Source organism: Lineus longissimus, chromosome 8, assembly GCF_910592395.1.
Source record: "Lineus longissimus chromosome 8, tnLinLong1.2, whole genome shotgun sequence".
Classification (NCBI taxonomy): domain Eukaryota; kingdom Metazoa; phylum Nemertea; class Pilidiophora; order Heteronemertea; family Lineidae; genus Lineus; species Lineus longissimus.
In genome coordinates, this window is record NC_088315.1 from 8,573,204 (window position 1) to 8,591,839 (window position 18,636).

At 41.3% G+C, this 18,636-nt stretch overlaps 1 protein-coding gene across 5 annotated transcripts in view; it reads right to left on the reverse strand.

The window, feature by feature from the left end:
• Positions 1 to 1,396: 1,396 nt before the first annotated feature.
• Positions 1,397 to 18,636, reverse strand: part of LOC135492658 (LIM domain only protein 3-like) — an 80,274-nt gene continuing 63,034 nt past the window's right edge. For all 5 annotated transcript variants that reach the window (XM_064779230.1, XM_064779226.1, XM_064779225.1 and 2 more), the window contains 3 exons: positions 7,656 to 7,875; positions 6,432 to 6,557; positions 1,397 to 6,181 (listed from right to left, as the gene is read on the reverse strand). In XM_064779230.1, coding sequence (XP_064635300.1) covers positions 5,992 to 6,181; positions 6,432 to 6,557; positions 7,656 to 7,870 — 531 coding nt within the window. In that variant the 5' untranslated portion in view covers positions 7,871 to 7,875 and the 3' untranslated portion in view covers positions 1,397 to 5,991. The remainder of the gene's footprint in view (positions 6,182 to 6,431; positions 6,558 to 7,655; positions 7,876 to 18,636) is intronic.

The window sequence follows — 18,636 nt, forward strand, 5'->3', positions numbered from 1 at the left end:
CTTCAAATAAAATTTCATACATCCTGAGGCCGTCAACTCTCGCCATTAACTTGATTTCGGAACTTTTCTGATACTAAATAACTCGATGGTGATGTTATTTGCGTGATGGTAGGGAAGGCATGGAGATACTCCGGTGACATCGCTGATAATTAGGACTGGAAGTAGTCGCCTGGTCATTATACAGAGTGCTGGGGAAAGATACTTCTTTGATATTGAATTAAGGAAGAGGTGTTCCAACGGAAAGGCAGATTAGTGATTTAATGGCGGGGGTGATTGGGTTATGGTGGCCATGTCTGAGAGGTGTGTTTGGAAATAAATGGGCATGGAACACCAATACTTATAACAGGCTGTGTGCTGATTTATTATTGCATCAGGACAGAAGGCTTCCTGTAGATTATGATTTGATGGGTGTCTAAAGTGATTGGATGGATTCGGTTGGAGCGTTTATGGCTTGCCTGAGGACCTTTCAGATATGTCGCTGTCCTCATATCTGCCCGCGGCAGTCTAAAACCGAAGATTTTTTTGTCTGCCGTTCCTTGGACTATGATTTGGTCACTCCTTGCTAAATGTTTTCACATCTTTTGGAATAACTGATGTTCCTTGAGTTGTTGGGACCAACTTTGCCATGATCTGTTTTCTCCTCAAGGACGTGATTTCTCTTGGTGACAAAATATACCACCGCACCACCGCACCACCGTACCACCATGATCACTGTGCCACCCCTGGTGAGACACTATCATGATAGTGCCACTCTTGTGTTACTCTTTGGGAAAAACAGAGCCATGATTGTGCCACTCCTGGAGACAAACTCTACCGTGATTGTGCCACTCCTGGAGACAAACACTTCCGTGATTGTGCCACTCCTGGAGACAAACTCTACCGTGATTGTGCCACTTCTGGAGACAAACACTACCGCGAGGATTGTGTAAATCCTCAGCCGATGGAGTGACAGTGGAATCATCAGTGCCTGTCACCCGAGAGGGGCCAGGTTCGATTCCTGGTGCTCTCATGAGACAGAGAGGGCGACTCTCTTCGACAGTGTAGGTTTCCTCCTACTTACATTAAAAATTTCCAAATCTTGTTCATAGAGCTAAGGATGTCCTAGATGACGCTCAGCTCTGAACTCAATATTTCTTTCAAACAAAACCTAGATTGAGTCTCTCTTAAGGGACGAATGGCACAACCGTCTCACTCCTGGGGATGAATGGCATCATGACTATTACACTCCTGGGGACAAATCGTCCCACAATCTGTTCAATTGGGACAAATAGTATATGGCCACTTCAGTGTCACAAACCGTACCATTATTGGGGCAAAACGTGGGATGAAAGATCCCAATATTTAGGCACTCCTGAGGAAAAATGTGCATTTACAAAGAAAGAAGAAAAGCTCGAAATTTCAAAGGAAAATTCTATATTTCACAAACAAAACGTATGTACAATACACATGAATTTCCTTTTATTTCATATTCTATTTCCAATATACAAATAACATCATAAAATAGCTGGTCTATCTGAAAATGTCTCTGAGACTTTCGTCAATCTTGAATAATCAGAATAAGAACTTAAAACTGAGGTGAACATACACACTAAGAAACAGCCGGGCAGTAACCGCTGAAACAATTCCTCCTGATTTAATAGATTTTATTCGAGAGTTTTGTTCAATTAGTTTAGGTTGCTGTTTCGGAAGTGTGTCAAAGCAACATTCTGATGGCCATCAAGAATACAAAAAGCTCCAAGGGCACTTCCCCTTTAACATTCTTTAAAGGCAACAAATGGAAGTCTGTCATTCCAGAGAAAATTGGAGTTTATAAAGTTTGGGTCTATAAACTGATATCATCTGGGTAAGGTTATCATCCAATTTCACACTTTTGAGAGGGGGGGGGGGATTAGGTCCACTTTATTCTACACATCATTCAACTGCAATATTCTGATGGCCAACAAGGATACAAAATTTCCTTCACCACTTCCCCTTTAACGGTTAAGATAACAGCAACAAATGGAAGTCCATCATACTAGAGAGAAGGGATTTGTCGGGGATTAGAGTCCGCCTGATGCTACACGGCATTTCACTCAAGCAAAGTAGCTAGATCCGTTCGCATCAATCGCTAACATATCTAAGCACTTAGTGTACAGTAATGGAGGAGGGATGCTGCCTTGTCTTCAGACATCCGGGGGATGGAGGTCGAGGAGGCAAGCGATGTTCAAAGAAAATCTCTTTCTTGCATTTGATTGCGATGCCTTGGGATTAGATTTCGCACAAGTGCCAAAGTTTAACGATAAAAATCGTCCTCTGTCAATTTCAAAGATCATTCCAGCTTGAAATTTTCCACAGGCAACTGAAAACCAGTCCCCACTAGAAAACAGTACGTCGTATAAGGACTTTGAAATTCATGGAAATTCTCCAAAGGCAACTGAAAAGCAACCCCCACTAGCTTAAACCGAGTGCGTCATATCAGGACTTTTACCCCCATGGCTGGAATTAAGATACTCCATCTGACCCCCTTAGAGAAAAAATATATCAAGGAAAACTGCACAAGTTCTTTTGCAATGGCATGCAAAAGACCACAGCCTTTCAAATCATACAGTAAAGAAAGCTACGCCCGTCATGTCTTGAATTTTGCCGAAAATCACCAAAATGACCCCATGAAGTGACTCGTCCTTGACTAGGAAATGAAGCACAAACAACCTGTATAAACATAGTATTGACAAGAAGAAACTCACATAAATTTCTGTGAAAGATTTAAAGGAACTCTAGCCTTCCATAGTTTTAGCATCAGATATATGCGGGTCTAATAAAGACTGATCTATAGTAATTCTTGGCAGAATGCATTTATTTCGGACCTTTTACCTCACGAGTGTGAGCAGTAGGAACCCTATTACCTGACCGAAGCTATATACCCAATTTGGCCTCCTCAGTTTGTATGTTCCGTAAACCTCAAAAAAAATGACGGGTCATGATATTTCCCGTAACAGTTCAAATAAATGTTCTCTTTTATGCCATGTACTGTGAAAGCCTTTCTAAGAGGTCACAGACCATACAAATCATAGGCCCGATTACTGACCCCTTAGAAAGGATCTGACAATATTTGTGAAATCATGCACAATTGCGACAAATGATAAAATAAAGGCGTACAAACATTTCCTGGTTTAGAGCAATTGATATTGTTTATTGTGCCCTTGTTTTTGTGTAGATAACACTGACAGTTATGGCAAGCGAGAGTCCCTTTAAGACATTTTTTACAATTAATTATATTTACAAAATCCATGATACATTTTTTGACTTTGTACAAAATATTTCCTTATAATTTATTTCAGTTTTAAACAAGATCTATTTCACTGATACATAACGATCAACACTATTAAAGCAAGAATTGATAAAAACTAAGTCTTTATAAATTCTCGATGAAAGGGATCAACCCATTGGCTCCCAAGGCATGAAAAACAGTCATGTGATGGCAATTTGACCAATCAGGTTCAAGATAAGAACCGATGGGCTGATCATTTTACAATAGCTGTCCACTTCCCTCACAACTTTTGTGTTCATCAGACCATTTTGTTCAACCCTTTAAAAACAATAGGGCCAGTTTCATAAAATTCAGGAAATAACACACTTAAAATGATAAATTATCATTGGTTTTTTAGGGAAATGATGGCACCCTTAGATTTAGAGTCATTCCCTCTATGGAGACCCCGGAATTCAGGAGGAAAATGTTCCGTCATGTGTTATGAAAATCAACCCAATTGGCTTCCCTGCCAGCAGATTGGAAACAGCCAGTCACATTTTCAAGTATTCCACAAAATAAAAGATTACCCTTAAGCGCCCGCAAACAAGCAATTTTAAATTGCATGTGACAAAAATATCTCGTTTGCGGTGATCAAACCCAGCGATTACTTGTTTTTCCCTTAGACAAGAGATATTTTGTCGCAGCAATTATAATCACAGGTAGCAGCAATTTAAATTGCTTGTTTGTGTAGTGCTTTAGAATCAATAGGGTAACGCTGTCATGTTGACTCAACTATAACATTTGTATAATAGCAAATAACTTACAGGTCCCTTTCTTCAATGAAGAAATTACGTTACAAATTGTGGATAAATGCATATAAATACCCAATATTTCCCCTCAGCATGATAAAGTCGGCGATATCATTTGTCCAAGGTTCCCTAAAACACTCTGCATTTATAACTTGCACTTGACAAATTGCACCATGCCCATCATATCAAAATATGGCAACAGAGTTAAGTTTTTTTAGTAATATAAGGTGAAATGCATTTCAGTTAGATGAAATAAACTACTCGTTGAATTGTCTATTCATGTTTTTATGCAATAAATGACTGTAGATAAATAATTTGCTCCCCTATTTTTGAAGAGACCCATTATCAGCACTTCAGCATCCCAATTTTTACCATTCGGAAATCAGGAGATTTACCTTTTCAAGCTATTTGCCCAATATATCTCCCTTCTCTTTCATTGTTTTAAGAATAAATGCATTTGAACCCCTAAGTTCCGAACGACATCTTAACCATGCCATTCTCAAGCGCTTATATCAGCGCCCCCTGGAATGAACAAGACAAACTGTACAACACTATACATATTCCATAAACAGGTCAGGGACTAAACAGGCGTTTCTATGCCCCTCAAGTTCGCCAAGACGAATCAACAACGAACTGCTCGAGAATCTCTCACCTCAACAAGTCAAGGCCAACTACCTTGCTGAGCAATACCAGCCGTTTTTGTTGAAATACAGAAGACGGAGAGTCAACATCAGTTTGAAAACTGAAAACCTAAACATACTGTGGAACCTCCCTTACATTTACTTGGAGAGAATGATGGCCTTAACTAGGAGAGTTGGTTGCTGATTCCCAAGGGGTCTTGAAACAGCTCCATAGGAGATCAGCCTACGACCGGTCAAGCCCCCTAACCACCGTCGTGGCCAAAACTCAAATCTCAATATACACACAAAGAAAAGAGTTAATATTCTCACATCACAATTAAACAAGTTTACGGCACCATTAAGAAGTCAGGGTCCGAGAAAACGTCTGCTTGATAGGTAGGCTGTGGGCCAAATTCAGGAATCCGTCGTCCGTGACAACATTTCTTGGGCAAAGTAAAAAATGTCCTAATGATGAAAAGGTGAAAGCATCACGTCATTCAAAATTTGCCACATAAAATAGTTGCACCTAGGAAGGACCCAACAAAACATGCCTGTGACCGTTTTTTAGCCAAAGATTTTGACTTAAAGCGTCAGGGTAGGACATTTTCGCACTGCGTGGCATCCCCTGAGATTTAAGAAACCCTCCAGTTGTACTGCTGTGCATCGTGGGACTACAGTAGAACCTCTCTATTATGGACACCCTCGGGACTGACAAGTGCTGTCCTTAGTCGACAGGTGTCCTGATTAGGGATGACAAATTGAAAGGTAACAACCAATTTGGGCCAAACTATAGTCCCTAGTAGAGAGGTTGTCTTTAATAGAGAGGTGTCCGCTAAGGGAGGTTCCACTGTACCTATTTTTTTTCAAATTGCACACTGTCGATCGTAAAGCCTTTCAATACTCCCTAATAACAAAGATGTCATCAGCGGCTAGATATCAATTGACTAGTCTATCAAAGATACTTTCCTCCCAGAATCTCAATTTGAGTCAAAACTCCCTATTGCCAAATGTTCAAAACCTTCACCAAGCCACCCTGGTCAACAGGTCTGACAACATTACAAATGACGGAGTTTATCGTAGTTTCAGTGTCTCCTTCCTCTTCTTCTTCTTCTCATTCAGACATCCGAGATCAAAATGAAACGTCGTATTTCCTGCTTCCTTCATCTTTCCCGGGTCTGCCATCGCTTACGGCCACTGCTTACGGCCCACCTGACGACGTTTAAATTCACGGACCGCTCACTGACTTAGAATAAAATAACCTGATAAAAGTACCTGAGGTCACATGGCGCAGTACGCCACAATGTCCTAGACCTTTTGGTGACCTTTCCAGATGCTCCTATAACGAGTTTGGGCTTGGACTGCCGTACCCGCTCGATACGTCGTCACTTAAGTTCTGTGCTTGGCGCTTGATCTGCGTTAGTGTGTTGTAGTTATACGTCATACTCGCAAATACCATACGTTCCTCATAGTCGTATTCACATAATATTTTGTTGTCGCAAAGGTAGAATTTGTCCCCTACACAAAATCTGAAATAGGGAAAAAGACAATTTCAGTCACTTGTCTCAATTAGAATGAGTTGATAATGTCGAGGCCTCCTTTTTTTCTTCTGTTTACATCAGCCTATTTGGAGACGTGTGCCAGCTACCACCTCAGTGACTGCTACAATTTACAGGCACTAAAACATAAGCTAAGCTGAATTTAACATTTTCGTGATCAACGAGCCAAATTTCCTCACAAACTTTTCACCATAGGCCCTCAAAGTAAATGGGAACCTACCTGTGATTGCACTGCTGACATGCAAAACACTCTAAATGATACACGTTTCCTTTGGCCCTCATCACCATCTCAAAGGCAGGAATCATCTTGGAACAAGCTGAACAATAACCCGTCGTCCCAAATAACCTGCAAAGATTCAAATACGAAACGATTGAGGGCAAGATGGTGACCTGAGGGAATATCTAAACACCCCAACAGACTAACAGCAGAAAGTCAGCCGATGACATGATTCTATCATTGGATTAGGACTTACTGACCTTCCCCAACCCATACACTTCCCAAATAAATGAGAAGTGACCATATGGCTGGCTGGTCGCTGAATGTCAATCGTTCCGAGCCCCGGCTCCCTGATCGTTGACCGATCTATTGGTCATTAATATTGTCTGTGGATGGTTCATCATTTCCCGGTCATTGGTTTAATAGCTTTGGTCAGGTCTTTGACTGTTCGGCCATCGATCTTGATATTGGCCACCTCGGCCTGTCATCAGATCGTGGCCCGGGGTCAAGAGATCTCATTTGGTCAGTGGCTTATTTGACCAGTGTCGCGTTTGGCTTAGACACTTGACTATCGCCCCCTTTATTTCCTCAAACAAAGCCAGAACCCATCAGCGTCAAATACCATGAACAAAATCAAAAGCATCCTACAAGTCTGACCGCATTATGATCAAAGAAAATTGTTAATAAACACTGGAATTTTTCATGAATAATGAAACAAAGGACCGACGATTATGAAATTATTTTCCAATTAGGTGCGACCATTACACAAAGGCTGCCATGTTGAATAATGCATTTTGGGAATTATGGTGAATGAGACTTGGCATTGTGCAATCTTGTTAGCGTTAGCTCTTACGTTGTTAGGTGTCTCCTTAAGAAGTTGAATAAAAACTATGCACTATCCCAGATCTTATCAGTGAAACACAAGCTTGCAAACAGAATTATTCATAATTCGTGTAACAAATCCATGCTTTTCCCACCAGAATAATTTCCGCTGATGTTTTGGACATCATACCAGCCAACTTTGCTGTTTGGTGGGGAGACTACCTTTGAGTCATTATCATGATAAGGTGAAATCTTGACAATTTCATTTCAAGTCCCCGATGAATTAGACTCAGTCGTGATTCAGTCCCTGAGTGGAGGGGGTACAGGATTTACATTGACCGCTGCATAACTGATGAACATCCCTTAACTAAAGCTAATCACAAATGATAACAAACAACAACTCACCTTAAATAATCTCTTCTACATAACAATAGATTAGCCTTTGTAAATAACGTTGACCCGACCTCCCCCAGGCGACAATCGCAGCACGAACATTTTAGGCAGTCTTCGTGCCAGAACTGCTCCAACGCCTTCAGGAGATACCGGTCGGTGATTTTCTTCTTGCAACCCGAGCACTCCTGCTTCACCCCGGCGGTGGTAGGCTCTTGTGAGATCTGCATGGCACCTGGAATGATAGAGACGAGCCTGGTAAGTGCTGGTAAAAAGGTGGTAAGTGGCAGTAAAAAATGGTAAGTGGTGGTAAAAGATGTTAAGTGGTGGTAATTCTGCCTCAATCTTCGAATAACAGCATTTTGAACAACTCTGATGTCATTTGATTCACAGGCTAAAAAAGGGTTCTTCCCTCCTGTGCCCGAGAAGTTGTTCAATTGCTTCGAGACCACCTTCAGTGGTGGCATTTGAAACCCTTCACATGATTTTGCCATTGTCTTTGCAATCATAATCCGAACAGCACGACACACAATCTGAATTCTTAACCGACAACCACAAACCAGCCAGTTTCCGCGCAACAAAAAGTTGTCCGAAGTCATCATCGCCAGCATCACGACCCCGGCCACCCCACATCACCTATTTCATCTATCATCATTCAATACCATGACCAGTCACAGGTGGCATAATCAGGAGACAAATATCCAATGGAAATGGTCCCCGCGTGGCGATATCATTTTCGTTATTATTTTCGACATGTTGTTTCGACTCCTTCGACATGACAGTCTTATTATGCAGCTTGCTCAACCTTACTTTTACGTTCACAACTTCATTTCACCTGAAATTAGGTAATTTACATCACCCCGTTTTTTGTTCATTTGGACGTCGGAATATTTTCGGGAAACTGATGGGATCGCTCATGTGTGGGGAGTTATGACACTGTCCACCATGTTTACGCATAGTAATAAGGCAGGATGGTACAGCCAGGTAGTTCCTGCTATGACATTTTCATCACGATTTTGAGGTATGAAAAATGCCACTGGCTACGTTTTTTTCATTATTACAAAAAGATCACAGATATTGCATTGTGCAATAAACAGGAGTGATCATGACACCGAATTTTCTGAGAAGTTCAGGATCATGTTTTTCAAAAGACAGTGCATACCCAATGGGTTCATAGTTAGCACCAATTATGGCCTACTGTACATCTGTCTCAATTGAAGTTTAGGACTTCTGGCGACATCTGCACTCTCCGTAGCAGGGGTAATACAAGGTTGGTCAGGTCACAGACTTACATTTTAAATCTCTCCTGTATGGAAGAGCTACCACACTTGAAATCCCTTTTCTACCACGCTGATACTACTTTATAGAGAGCGTACTTCCTAAATGACCCCTTTCTAGGTCATGAAATGCCCCCTTCCTAGGTCATGAAATGCCCCCTGTCCAGGTTAATACAAACGTAATCAACCCAGAGCTACATGTATATGACTGCAATCATGAACGCAGCCCCCGATACAATCAAATTCATCAGCGCCCAACAACCCACCAAACCAAGGCGTAATTAGAATCGCTGACTTTGGCGGAATCACCGCGGTATTAGAAACACTAGATTCATAATGACTCACAATCTCCGTCTCATGATTGCTTTTTATCCCGTGATAATAGAATATGCATTCGCGATGTGTTCCTAGGTGTCGTTTTTTCTGCCCGTAAATGATTTCATTGTATATCCAAGGCTTCTCTAATTATTGGCAAACTGATGATATCGGCATCTTTATGGCGTTTGCGAAATAATTACCACGATTTTATTATCGTGGTGAATGCCATGACTTCTTATGCGGCCATGATGCTGTTTCTCGGGGTAGTGGACCATGCTGGAATAAGGCATGATGGAGCCCATTTATTCACAGGAGAAGAGATTTTGATGAAGTCTGTGGTTTTAAACCTCTTCAGCAGCGGTAAGAACTCTGCTGTTGTGAACTACCGGCATCATCCTTCCTCAGAAACTTGTAACCCTGTCAATCCCTTAAGCATTATGTTAAGTCCCTTAAGCATTATGTTAAGTCCCTTAAGCATTATGTTAAGTCCCTTAAGCATTATGTTAAGTCTATAGGTGAAAAAACCAATAGAATTTTGTCGAAGCCCCACACAGCAAATCACACAGACAAAGCAGGCTCAATCATCACAGTAAGTCGGTCGTCATTAATAAGGTGTACTTCGAACTTTTGACGAACTTAATAACTTTACCCAGTAATGCACAAGTTAAAAAGAAGCAGACTGTCAATGTTAAAGTTTTTAGCAGATAAGGTGGGACATTCAACTGTACCCGATGAATTGAAGGAGGAGGCACTCAAGAGACTGTTGTTCTACTCCTCCTTTAAATGAACATACATCAAATAAATATACCTTTCTGATGGAACTCGAGATTTGCAAGAGCTTTCCACATGTTTTTCTTCTTCATGCGGAGATGGGGTCCACAAAGTCACCAACATTTTACTTTTAAAGGGACGCTATAGACATGAGCAGGGTAGGTCAGATACAAGTTACAGAAAGAAGTCAATAGGTGTCTCTCTTACCTCTCAGTACAATGAGGAATATAATCAACGTTGTGTCTAACACGAACCAGGCCTCTAACTGTGCATATCGGCTAAAGACCACCTATTTGACCCCCTAGTCCCTACCTACATTCACCTTTTAACATACTAGCAATTCGATATATTCCCTCACATAATCTAATTACATGGCGTTACATAAAAATGGCCAGAATCATCAGCTTAGCGCCAACAAGATTGAAATTTAGCGAGTTGGCAATTTTAATTAAGTGGAAGTTTTCGACGTTAAATTATTCCCGAGAATCAGCACTGATATCAGCTGATCATGCCTTACGAAGCCCGATAGGGCTGCAAATCAGTTTAAGGATTAATTGAAACATTCATTAATATTCGTACCTCTGAGCTGAAAGCTGAATACGTTTCATCTTCGGTGAGCTAGAATAAGTGTGATGATATAGCAGTTTGTATGTGAAATGCACAGGGAATTCTTGTACCGTTAGGGTGACATAAACCGTCAGAGAAATGTACATAGATATAGATGTCTTTTCAAAATTGAATTGGTAATTACAATGAGTAAGAGCGAAATCGTGATAAAAGTTGCCTGCAATAGCCTGATATCTAGGCCTTTTAAAGCGCCATGCGAGCGAGTGATTTTTGTCATGGCAACATGTGATGATAATTGCTGCAACATGTAACAAAATGCTCTCGTCTGCGGGTAAAACTGATCATAGCTGGGTTTAACATTGATCACTGGTAACTGCAATCACAGCATCTTGTCGCATCGAGTCTTGTTATGATCAGCCTGTTGGGTCTCTAGACAGAAATCGAGTCCATCGGATGGAGTTCAACAAAACATTCGGCCAAAACATCTCAGGTTTGGCCCTTCATTTTATCTCCCCTCTCCCTGTCTCTATTTCGATGAGACCCGCCTGTGCAGTGTTACGTCCTTAAAAGAAATTGTCCCTGTGAAAACAATTGATTTTGGAGAGGTCTCAGGGAGGACAAGCACTTTGAATAAGAATTGCCTCAAATGTAAGAAAGGAAATGCGTCGAGTTTACAGGGTGATTCAGCGACATTGCAGCCAGTGACACATTCCAAGGTCACATTACTTGAAATGTACCCGAAAAAAGTCCAATAAAAATCATAACAAACAACCTAATTTAGAAACCGAAGACTTATACATCCCAAGGCATCTTTTTTTCTCTCCCTTATCCATAAAATGTAATTTCTTCTCAAAACTTTTCATTAAACTAAATTCATTTTTCCTGCTTTATCACCTCGTTAGGAGATGCTTACCCATTAAGCAACAAATGAAATTGATTTTTAATGAATTGAAGGTGTTGAAATCTTATTTACTTAAAACTCTTACGATTCTCATTTACATCACATAATTACTGGCGCTCGTTAGCAGAAGTAGCAAAAAAGATTAAGAGGAAATGACGTGCGATAAGAATGATTACATCATGAATGCATCAGAAAATATAATTTTTTTTTAACGTTTTTAAAACGCTATATCTCGGCATTTTTCTCGCCGAGATAAAGAACGAGTGAGATGGCCTCTGATGCCGAAGCCTAACCATGATACGGCCCTTAATACATATTTTTTACAAATTTTGAAAGACGGGACCTCAGGACAGGTACCACCCCCCCCCCCCCCCTTCCCCCACTTCTCACAATCAGTTGTCAGTATCGTGAGATGGAATTGTGAGATGGGGTTAGTTCTAATCTCCGAACACAATCTTTTAAGTCCAGAAATTTCCTAAAGTCAGGTGTACAATCCACTTCAGAGGCTTCAAAATATTAAAATTCTGAATAAAACCCGCCTAAAACTATTAAATCTTAATCCTAAATTTTCACGATTCACACATATATGTCAAAACGATTAGTAAATCCCCTACTTGCTCCGTCTTTTGTTTCAAAATGGCTTCCTAAATATCGACAGAGACGAATTTCGACGACGTGATACTAGATCGGATTATATGAAGAGGACGTAAAATTGGATGTGACACGACCAATCAGTGCGTGACTCCGTCTCGATCATGCTCCGTCAGAACACATGATGTTTTCCACGATTTGTATATGCTCTGGTTCCGTTAGATTTTGTCAGAAAATGGTCATTCGGTGCATTTCAGTTTCGTGCATGACTGGAAAAATGAACAGCTCTGGCCGTCACCCCCCGAGGTGTCGGGTTCAATTCCCACAGGGATGATTGACCTTTGTCAAGGAAATTGTAGTTACTTGTAGGTTCATTCCTATAGCTGAGTGTTCAAGGGCATAGGGTCCCTATACTCCATTTCACAAAAACAGCTCTATTCTCGTGATTAAAGTCACTATATCTTGTAAAACAGTTGATCTGTAATCAGTGATATCTTGTTTTTGATGATACATCACATGAAGCAAATCTCCAGTTTTATTGAATCACCCTGTACGAGACAATACAACATCAGCTACCAACCCCCCCCCCCTACATAAACAACTGACTCGTCGACTGACTAACTCAACTTCATCAAAAACAGACATACCATTTTATGATACACCCCTACGAAACAACCAGTGACATTATACACCCCCTACATAAACAACTGGGACTAAATCAAATCGGCTGACTGGCAGACATCATCGCCGATTACCATTCCAATGTCTCATCAGCAGGAATGAAGTTCACACAGCCTATTGCAATCAGACCAAGCAGTAGACTGAAACGTGGCACGAATTGGCCCCTAAATCATCGGGTGACATTAACGGCATCCGAATTGATTAAAAAAATAAATCCGCCCTTTACTGCGATCATAATACTGGAATCCGCCATTATCCGGCATCCGATAACGCGATCTAATCACTGGCGTGGACCCAGCCGACCCTGCGCGCAACGCAGACTCATTTCCGTGCACGTTAGAAGCGAAATAATTGAAGTAGTTAAGAGTAAATAGGCAAACTGCAGCCATGACACTTCGGCGGTCCCAAACCAATTACACGATGTCACTAATTTACAGAAATTAATTACACGAGGCACAGAACTGACGTGAATTATTCTCGTACATTTGGATGGTGGAAAACAAGAAAACGACTCGTGCAAGTTTCTTTACCAAAGGAATAGTAGAGGACATATTCTTCTGTGATAATTTCACCCCCTAATTTAAGTAATTAAGAAATAATTACACACGGGACAGAACCCCACCAATGATTGTTTTTTCCTTTTTCTGATGGGTTGTGTGGTGGATGGGACATGTTAGAATCTGCAGATCCCCGATCTGACTGGCGACGCTGAGAGAAAACAGTTTAAACCGAGCTAAATAATTAGTAATTCTAACGTGACAGCCCTCTTCTCCAAGATGCCAACCCTTGACCTAGAAAAGTTTGAATCCAGTGAAAATGATTTGCCCAAAGATAACGGTGGTGATGGATTAAGAAATTCTCAACTTCACTTTCCGGAAATATACTTAATTTTTCTTTAACTTTACAATTAACGCTGAAGTAATTAACAACACCCCACCGAAAGCATTGCAGGTGGCTGCAAATGACTTTCTACTGCATTCAAATCCATATCAAGAACATAATATGCCACCTTGATTGAAAATTTAATGAAATTCATTTCTTACATTTGACGATGATCCATTATCAAGTCAAAAGTTCTACCAGGGGGTGACATAATTCACATGATTTGGCAGATATGCTGAAATTTCTTCAAAACTTTTTTATGCTTGATGTAAAACAAAGTAGTTTAGCACTCTTTATTTCATATTTTTGGTGGAAATTCATGCCGAAGTTTAGTGGGATGGACCAGGTTCATGTTTGACAACATATACTCTTTCTGAGTGCCATGCACCCGTTGGTGAACCAAGATGGGTTCCCCTCGTCTCAAAGGGGCAAATCAGGCAATCGTCTTTGTTAACATGGTCAACTGAAACACAAGTTCTTCTTCTTCATCAGCATTTGCTAAGCACTTGTGGCATTCCTACCACCTTGTGACTCACAGTCTTCACCCAAATGCAGTGTCATGCAGAAAATGGTGAAGAGAAGAATCACAGAGGAAGAAGGAGGGGAAGAAGGAGCAGAAGGAGAAGGAGGAGGAGGAAGAGAAGGGGAAGAGGAGAAGGAAGAGAAGGAAGAGGAGAAGGAGTAGAAGGAAGAGAAGAAGGAAGAGAAGAAGGGGAGGAAGAGGAGGAAGAGTAGAATGGGAAGGAAGAGGAGAAGGGGAAGAGGAAGAGTAGAAGGGGAAGAGGAAGAGTAGAAGGGGAAGAAAGAGGAGGAAGAGTAGAAGGAAGAGAGGAAGGAGGAGGGGAGAAAAGAAGATGACAAATGAGAAGAAATAGAAGGAAAAGTAGAAAAGAAGAGACAGAAGATACAGTTGACAATAGAACAGAAGCAACTGTTTGGCGCCGTGGTTGCTGAGAATAGACCAGCAGCCGCCACCCGTGTGCAGAACCGTTACAACACAAGGGACTTTCTATTAGTCGAAGGAGGTCCTGTAATTACTGACTGATTATGGAGTCATGTTCAATTACAGGTGATCACAGCGAACATGGTTCTGTGATTAGAGACTGGCTGGTCACAACAGACACCAGGCTATTATGCTATGTTCCAAAATACAACGACAGGCTATTAAGTGATTATCGCTGTGATGAGCGACAAGAAGATCTCTTGTTTGACACTGATGGCGGGTAGCAGCAATGACCAATTTGTGTCGCACGAACTGTATATCATTTTCGCTTAAGACATTGGTCTTAGGTTGCGGCAACAAATATCACAAGTTTGCTCGGCACTTGAGGGCTTACTCCATAAATTAGGTCAGTCTTCTTCAGTTTTCACTCTGAACATGGAGGAATTATTCTCCAGCGAGTATATATGTCTCCTCCAAGGTGGTATGAGCATTTTTTGATGCAACTACAGTTAGGCCCCATTGGGGGTAATTGGCCCAGTGATTCCATCTCCCACTAATCTAATTCAGGTAACACATTGTGAAATACCTAATTTTTGCCAACCTTTATTAATTCCAGCCAAAGTTTGAGACACAAATTCCAAAGATATCCAGCTTACCCTTCAAGGTTTAATCTCCGGACTTTGATAATTTCCGAGGCCAGAGAATGTCATGGCGTTCGAAATTAAATTCAGCAAATGATTGGCCTGTCAAGAACTCTGCCAAGCAGACGATGGTTTATTGCCATAATCCCAACTCTAATTGCTCGTATTGATATTCTCGAGAAGCCCTGTTTGAAATGCATTTCATTAGGCGAACAAACCTGCCTCATTTAGCTCAAAACTTCAATGCTTTTTTTTCATTTCACACCAATTTAATCCTGTATGTGATCGCGGGGTATTTTCCGTGTCGCGATCAGCCCTGACGACGCCGCCTATAAATCAGTGCCAGGACGTTCGTGTAGCAGGGAAAAACCTAATCAAATACACCCCATAAAACACTACGCACCACGTGGGACAGACGGACCGACGTTTTTACCAAATCGCTCCACAATGAATAAATTTCAGCAGTTGGCACGCCGGCGTAGCACCCTGACAAAGCGTTATTGATGACAAGACTACGCGGTTTACTACAACGTCAGTGAGTCGCTGACAACGATTTATAACCGTCTTCAACGCATCTCATTGGTCAATGATAAATACCTTTCACTTTGACATCTTCTATATTGATGTCCGTTCGATTCTCGACTATTTAAAGAATCGCGCCAACGTTCTGTCACTGAGGGTATTCGGTGCCACAATTCCTACGAAAATGCAACGCATAATATTTTCCCCGTATAACTCCATACAAAAGACGAATCAGCTACCACAGATGATCTGCCACAAATCAATTTATGCCTTAATTTATCAAGATTTGTAAGTTTAGCATTTACGTGGATGTGTTTGCGCATGTCCTGCGTCTATTGTTCGGCGGATGGTGTGTTCAATTTCATTTTACAGATTAAGATTAGTGTTGAGCGCATGATTGAATTGGTTGCTCAAGACTGCTATTGGTTCAGGCGAGATTTAGGTGGTGACGAAAAATAAATATCGTGCTTTTCGGTGCACTTAGTAAATTAGTATTTTCCCCGCAATCGTATATGTCACCGTAATCAGCTTGACCGTCCGATGATAGCCTCATCGAAGACGTCTGGAGCCTTATATGATGTCATGTTATGAAATGTCAACACCGACAATAAGAGTTGGGATATTTGAAATGATATAGAAGAAACACAGGTTCAGCCAGGCTAAAGAGAAATTTGTGCAACCATAACAAAATATCAGAGGAGGTAATCTGATGACATCCAGTCGTTTGATTTCACTTCATACTGTCAATGGTCAATGCATAAATATGGAGAAAATATTTCAGGACTGTAACCCCTTTATTTTTTGTGAGCCTATTATTGGGAGAAGGGGTCGAGCTTTCTCCCCATGCCAACACTGTTGGGAAGAATCCAGAACCTTTTACGGGGAAGCAAAGATGCCCCTGTGACATATATGTATCAATGCAGTTTCCCTCAGGTGTGAGCTTATTCTGACTGTGCTAGTTTTTCAACTGGCCTCACTACACAGCTACATGTAGTCATACAATACAGTTACAAACACTGACACATTTCCCCCCAAACGCCGAACCATCTCAGACAGGAACAGCATATCACCAAGGACTTGTGTGTATCACTGCAGTTTCCTTCAGGTGCAAACTTATGCCGGCTGTGCTAGTTTTTCAACTGGCCTCACTACACAGCTTCATGTAGTTATACAATACAGTTACAGGCACTGACACATTTCCCCCAACGACGATCCATCTACGTCCGGAACGACATGTCACCAAGGGCTTAGGATAATGTGCCTCTAATTAATCAACTGGTGATTGACTAATACTGTTTATTGTTATAATTAATAAAGTTTTGTCGAGCGTGTTACAACGAATCGATTCATCCCCGAAGTAATATATCATGCGTTGTTCGTGCGGTAACATGCCAGGGATTGGAATAGCTTGGTGTGATTGTTTTGCTTGATGATGATATATTTTAACGCGTTAATTTTTGTCGTTGTACACACTTGTTTTTGGAGGGGAATGAATGGTAGATGTATGCAGGTTTTATTGTTGAGGGCTTGTGGAGGTGATTGTATCAACCTTGTCACTGCAGGTGATGTACACAGCACGTCATGTACATGGCCCCACGACGTGCAAATGACGTGCATAGCACGTCATCCACTAAAATGTCAATTCACCAGCTCTTGGTCGCACCCTCTCTAAAGATGCCAAACATATAGTTTAGTATACAAAACATACAGAGGTTTTTCAGTGAAATGGAAAACCATTATCAGTTTTTCACAATCTCAAAAGCCAGTTGGGTTTTTTCAATTTACAAAAAAATCTCTGAAGGTGCATATCTGTGTTGGCTGAAAAACCTTGAGGGTTTTTCTGAAGCCCAAAAACCTTAACTTCTGAGAGAGTATACTGTTTTATAACAATGCGATGCCTTCACCTTGGAAACATTGACTAACATGTTTAGCAAAAAGAATCACGAATCCGACTACCAGGTCACTGACCATGATATCTCATTGGAATATAAGTAACGACATCACAGGGTCATCTATTTTTCATGACTGTTGGCCTTCGTGGTGTTCAGAAAAGTTGCCACAGCTCCGAGCGTCTCAATCGATTGTCCATTAGAGACAAAAGACGTGGACACGGTCCTCGTTGAATAATTAACCAGTCAAAACAGCGCGTCAATTCATCTTCGTTCACCATGCCATCAACGTCTTGTTTTCCGAGCAGGAAACCTAATCAGAAATGACCGAAGATCACACGCCATGTTCCCACCCAGAATCTGCCGAGGGTAGCGATCTTTCGTGCGTGGTCATTGGCTCGGGCGAAATGAGAGGAAAGACCGCGGCGGGGTGATAGACGCCACCGGTAATTGAAAGTGCGAACGGTGCAATCATGTCTAGTGGTGCCACCTGTGGTGGTCAGACAATAACAGTTTAACCCTTGCATGCCTAGTAGAAATGAATCTGTTATTAAGGCACACTACACAAATATATACGGTAGAACAGAGTGGAAATATTTGGACGATTGCAGCGGTTTAAGATTGACTAGTTTCTCGAAATTTTGACCTTAAAATTCAAATATTTTTAGAAGTTATTGCAAAGAATTTGCATGAAAATTACCTGTAATGATACAAGAAATGATGCAAAAGCAGGCAGAGGCAAAAGTCTGTTGTTGTTCTTTCAGGTTTGATGTCCTTAAAGAAGCACATGAAATTGTACCCCCCCCCCCCCCCTCCTCCTTCCCCCTAGGAAGGACATATGTTGGAGGAGTTGCTTCGAGGCTCCCGTGAAAATTTGTGCTTGCCACCATGTTGGGTGCCTCACACAGGGGCCATTGGCCCTGTGACTCCACTATCCACAGAAAACGAATATCAGCTCTGAAGTTCATTTTAAAAATCTCTGAGTTCACTTCCCTTGCAAACTGGCCATTGTG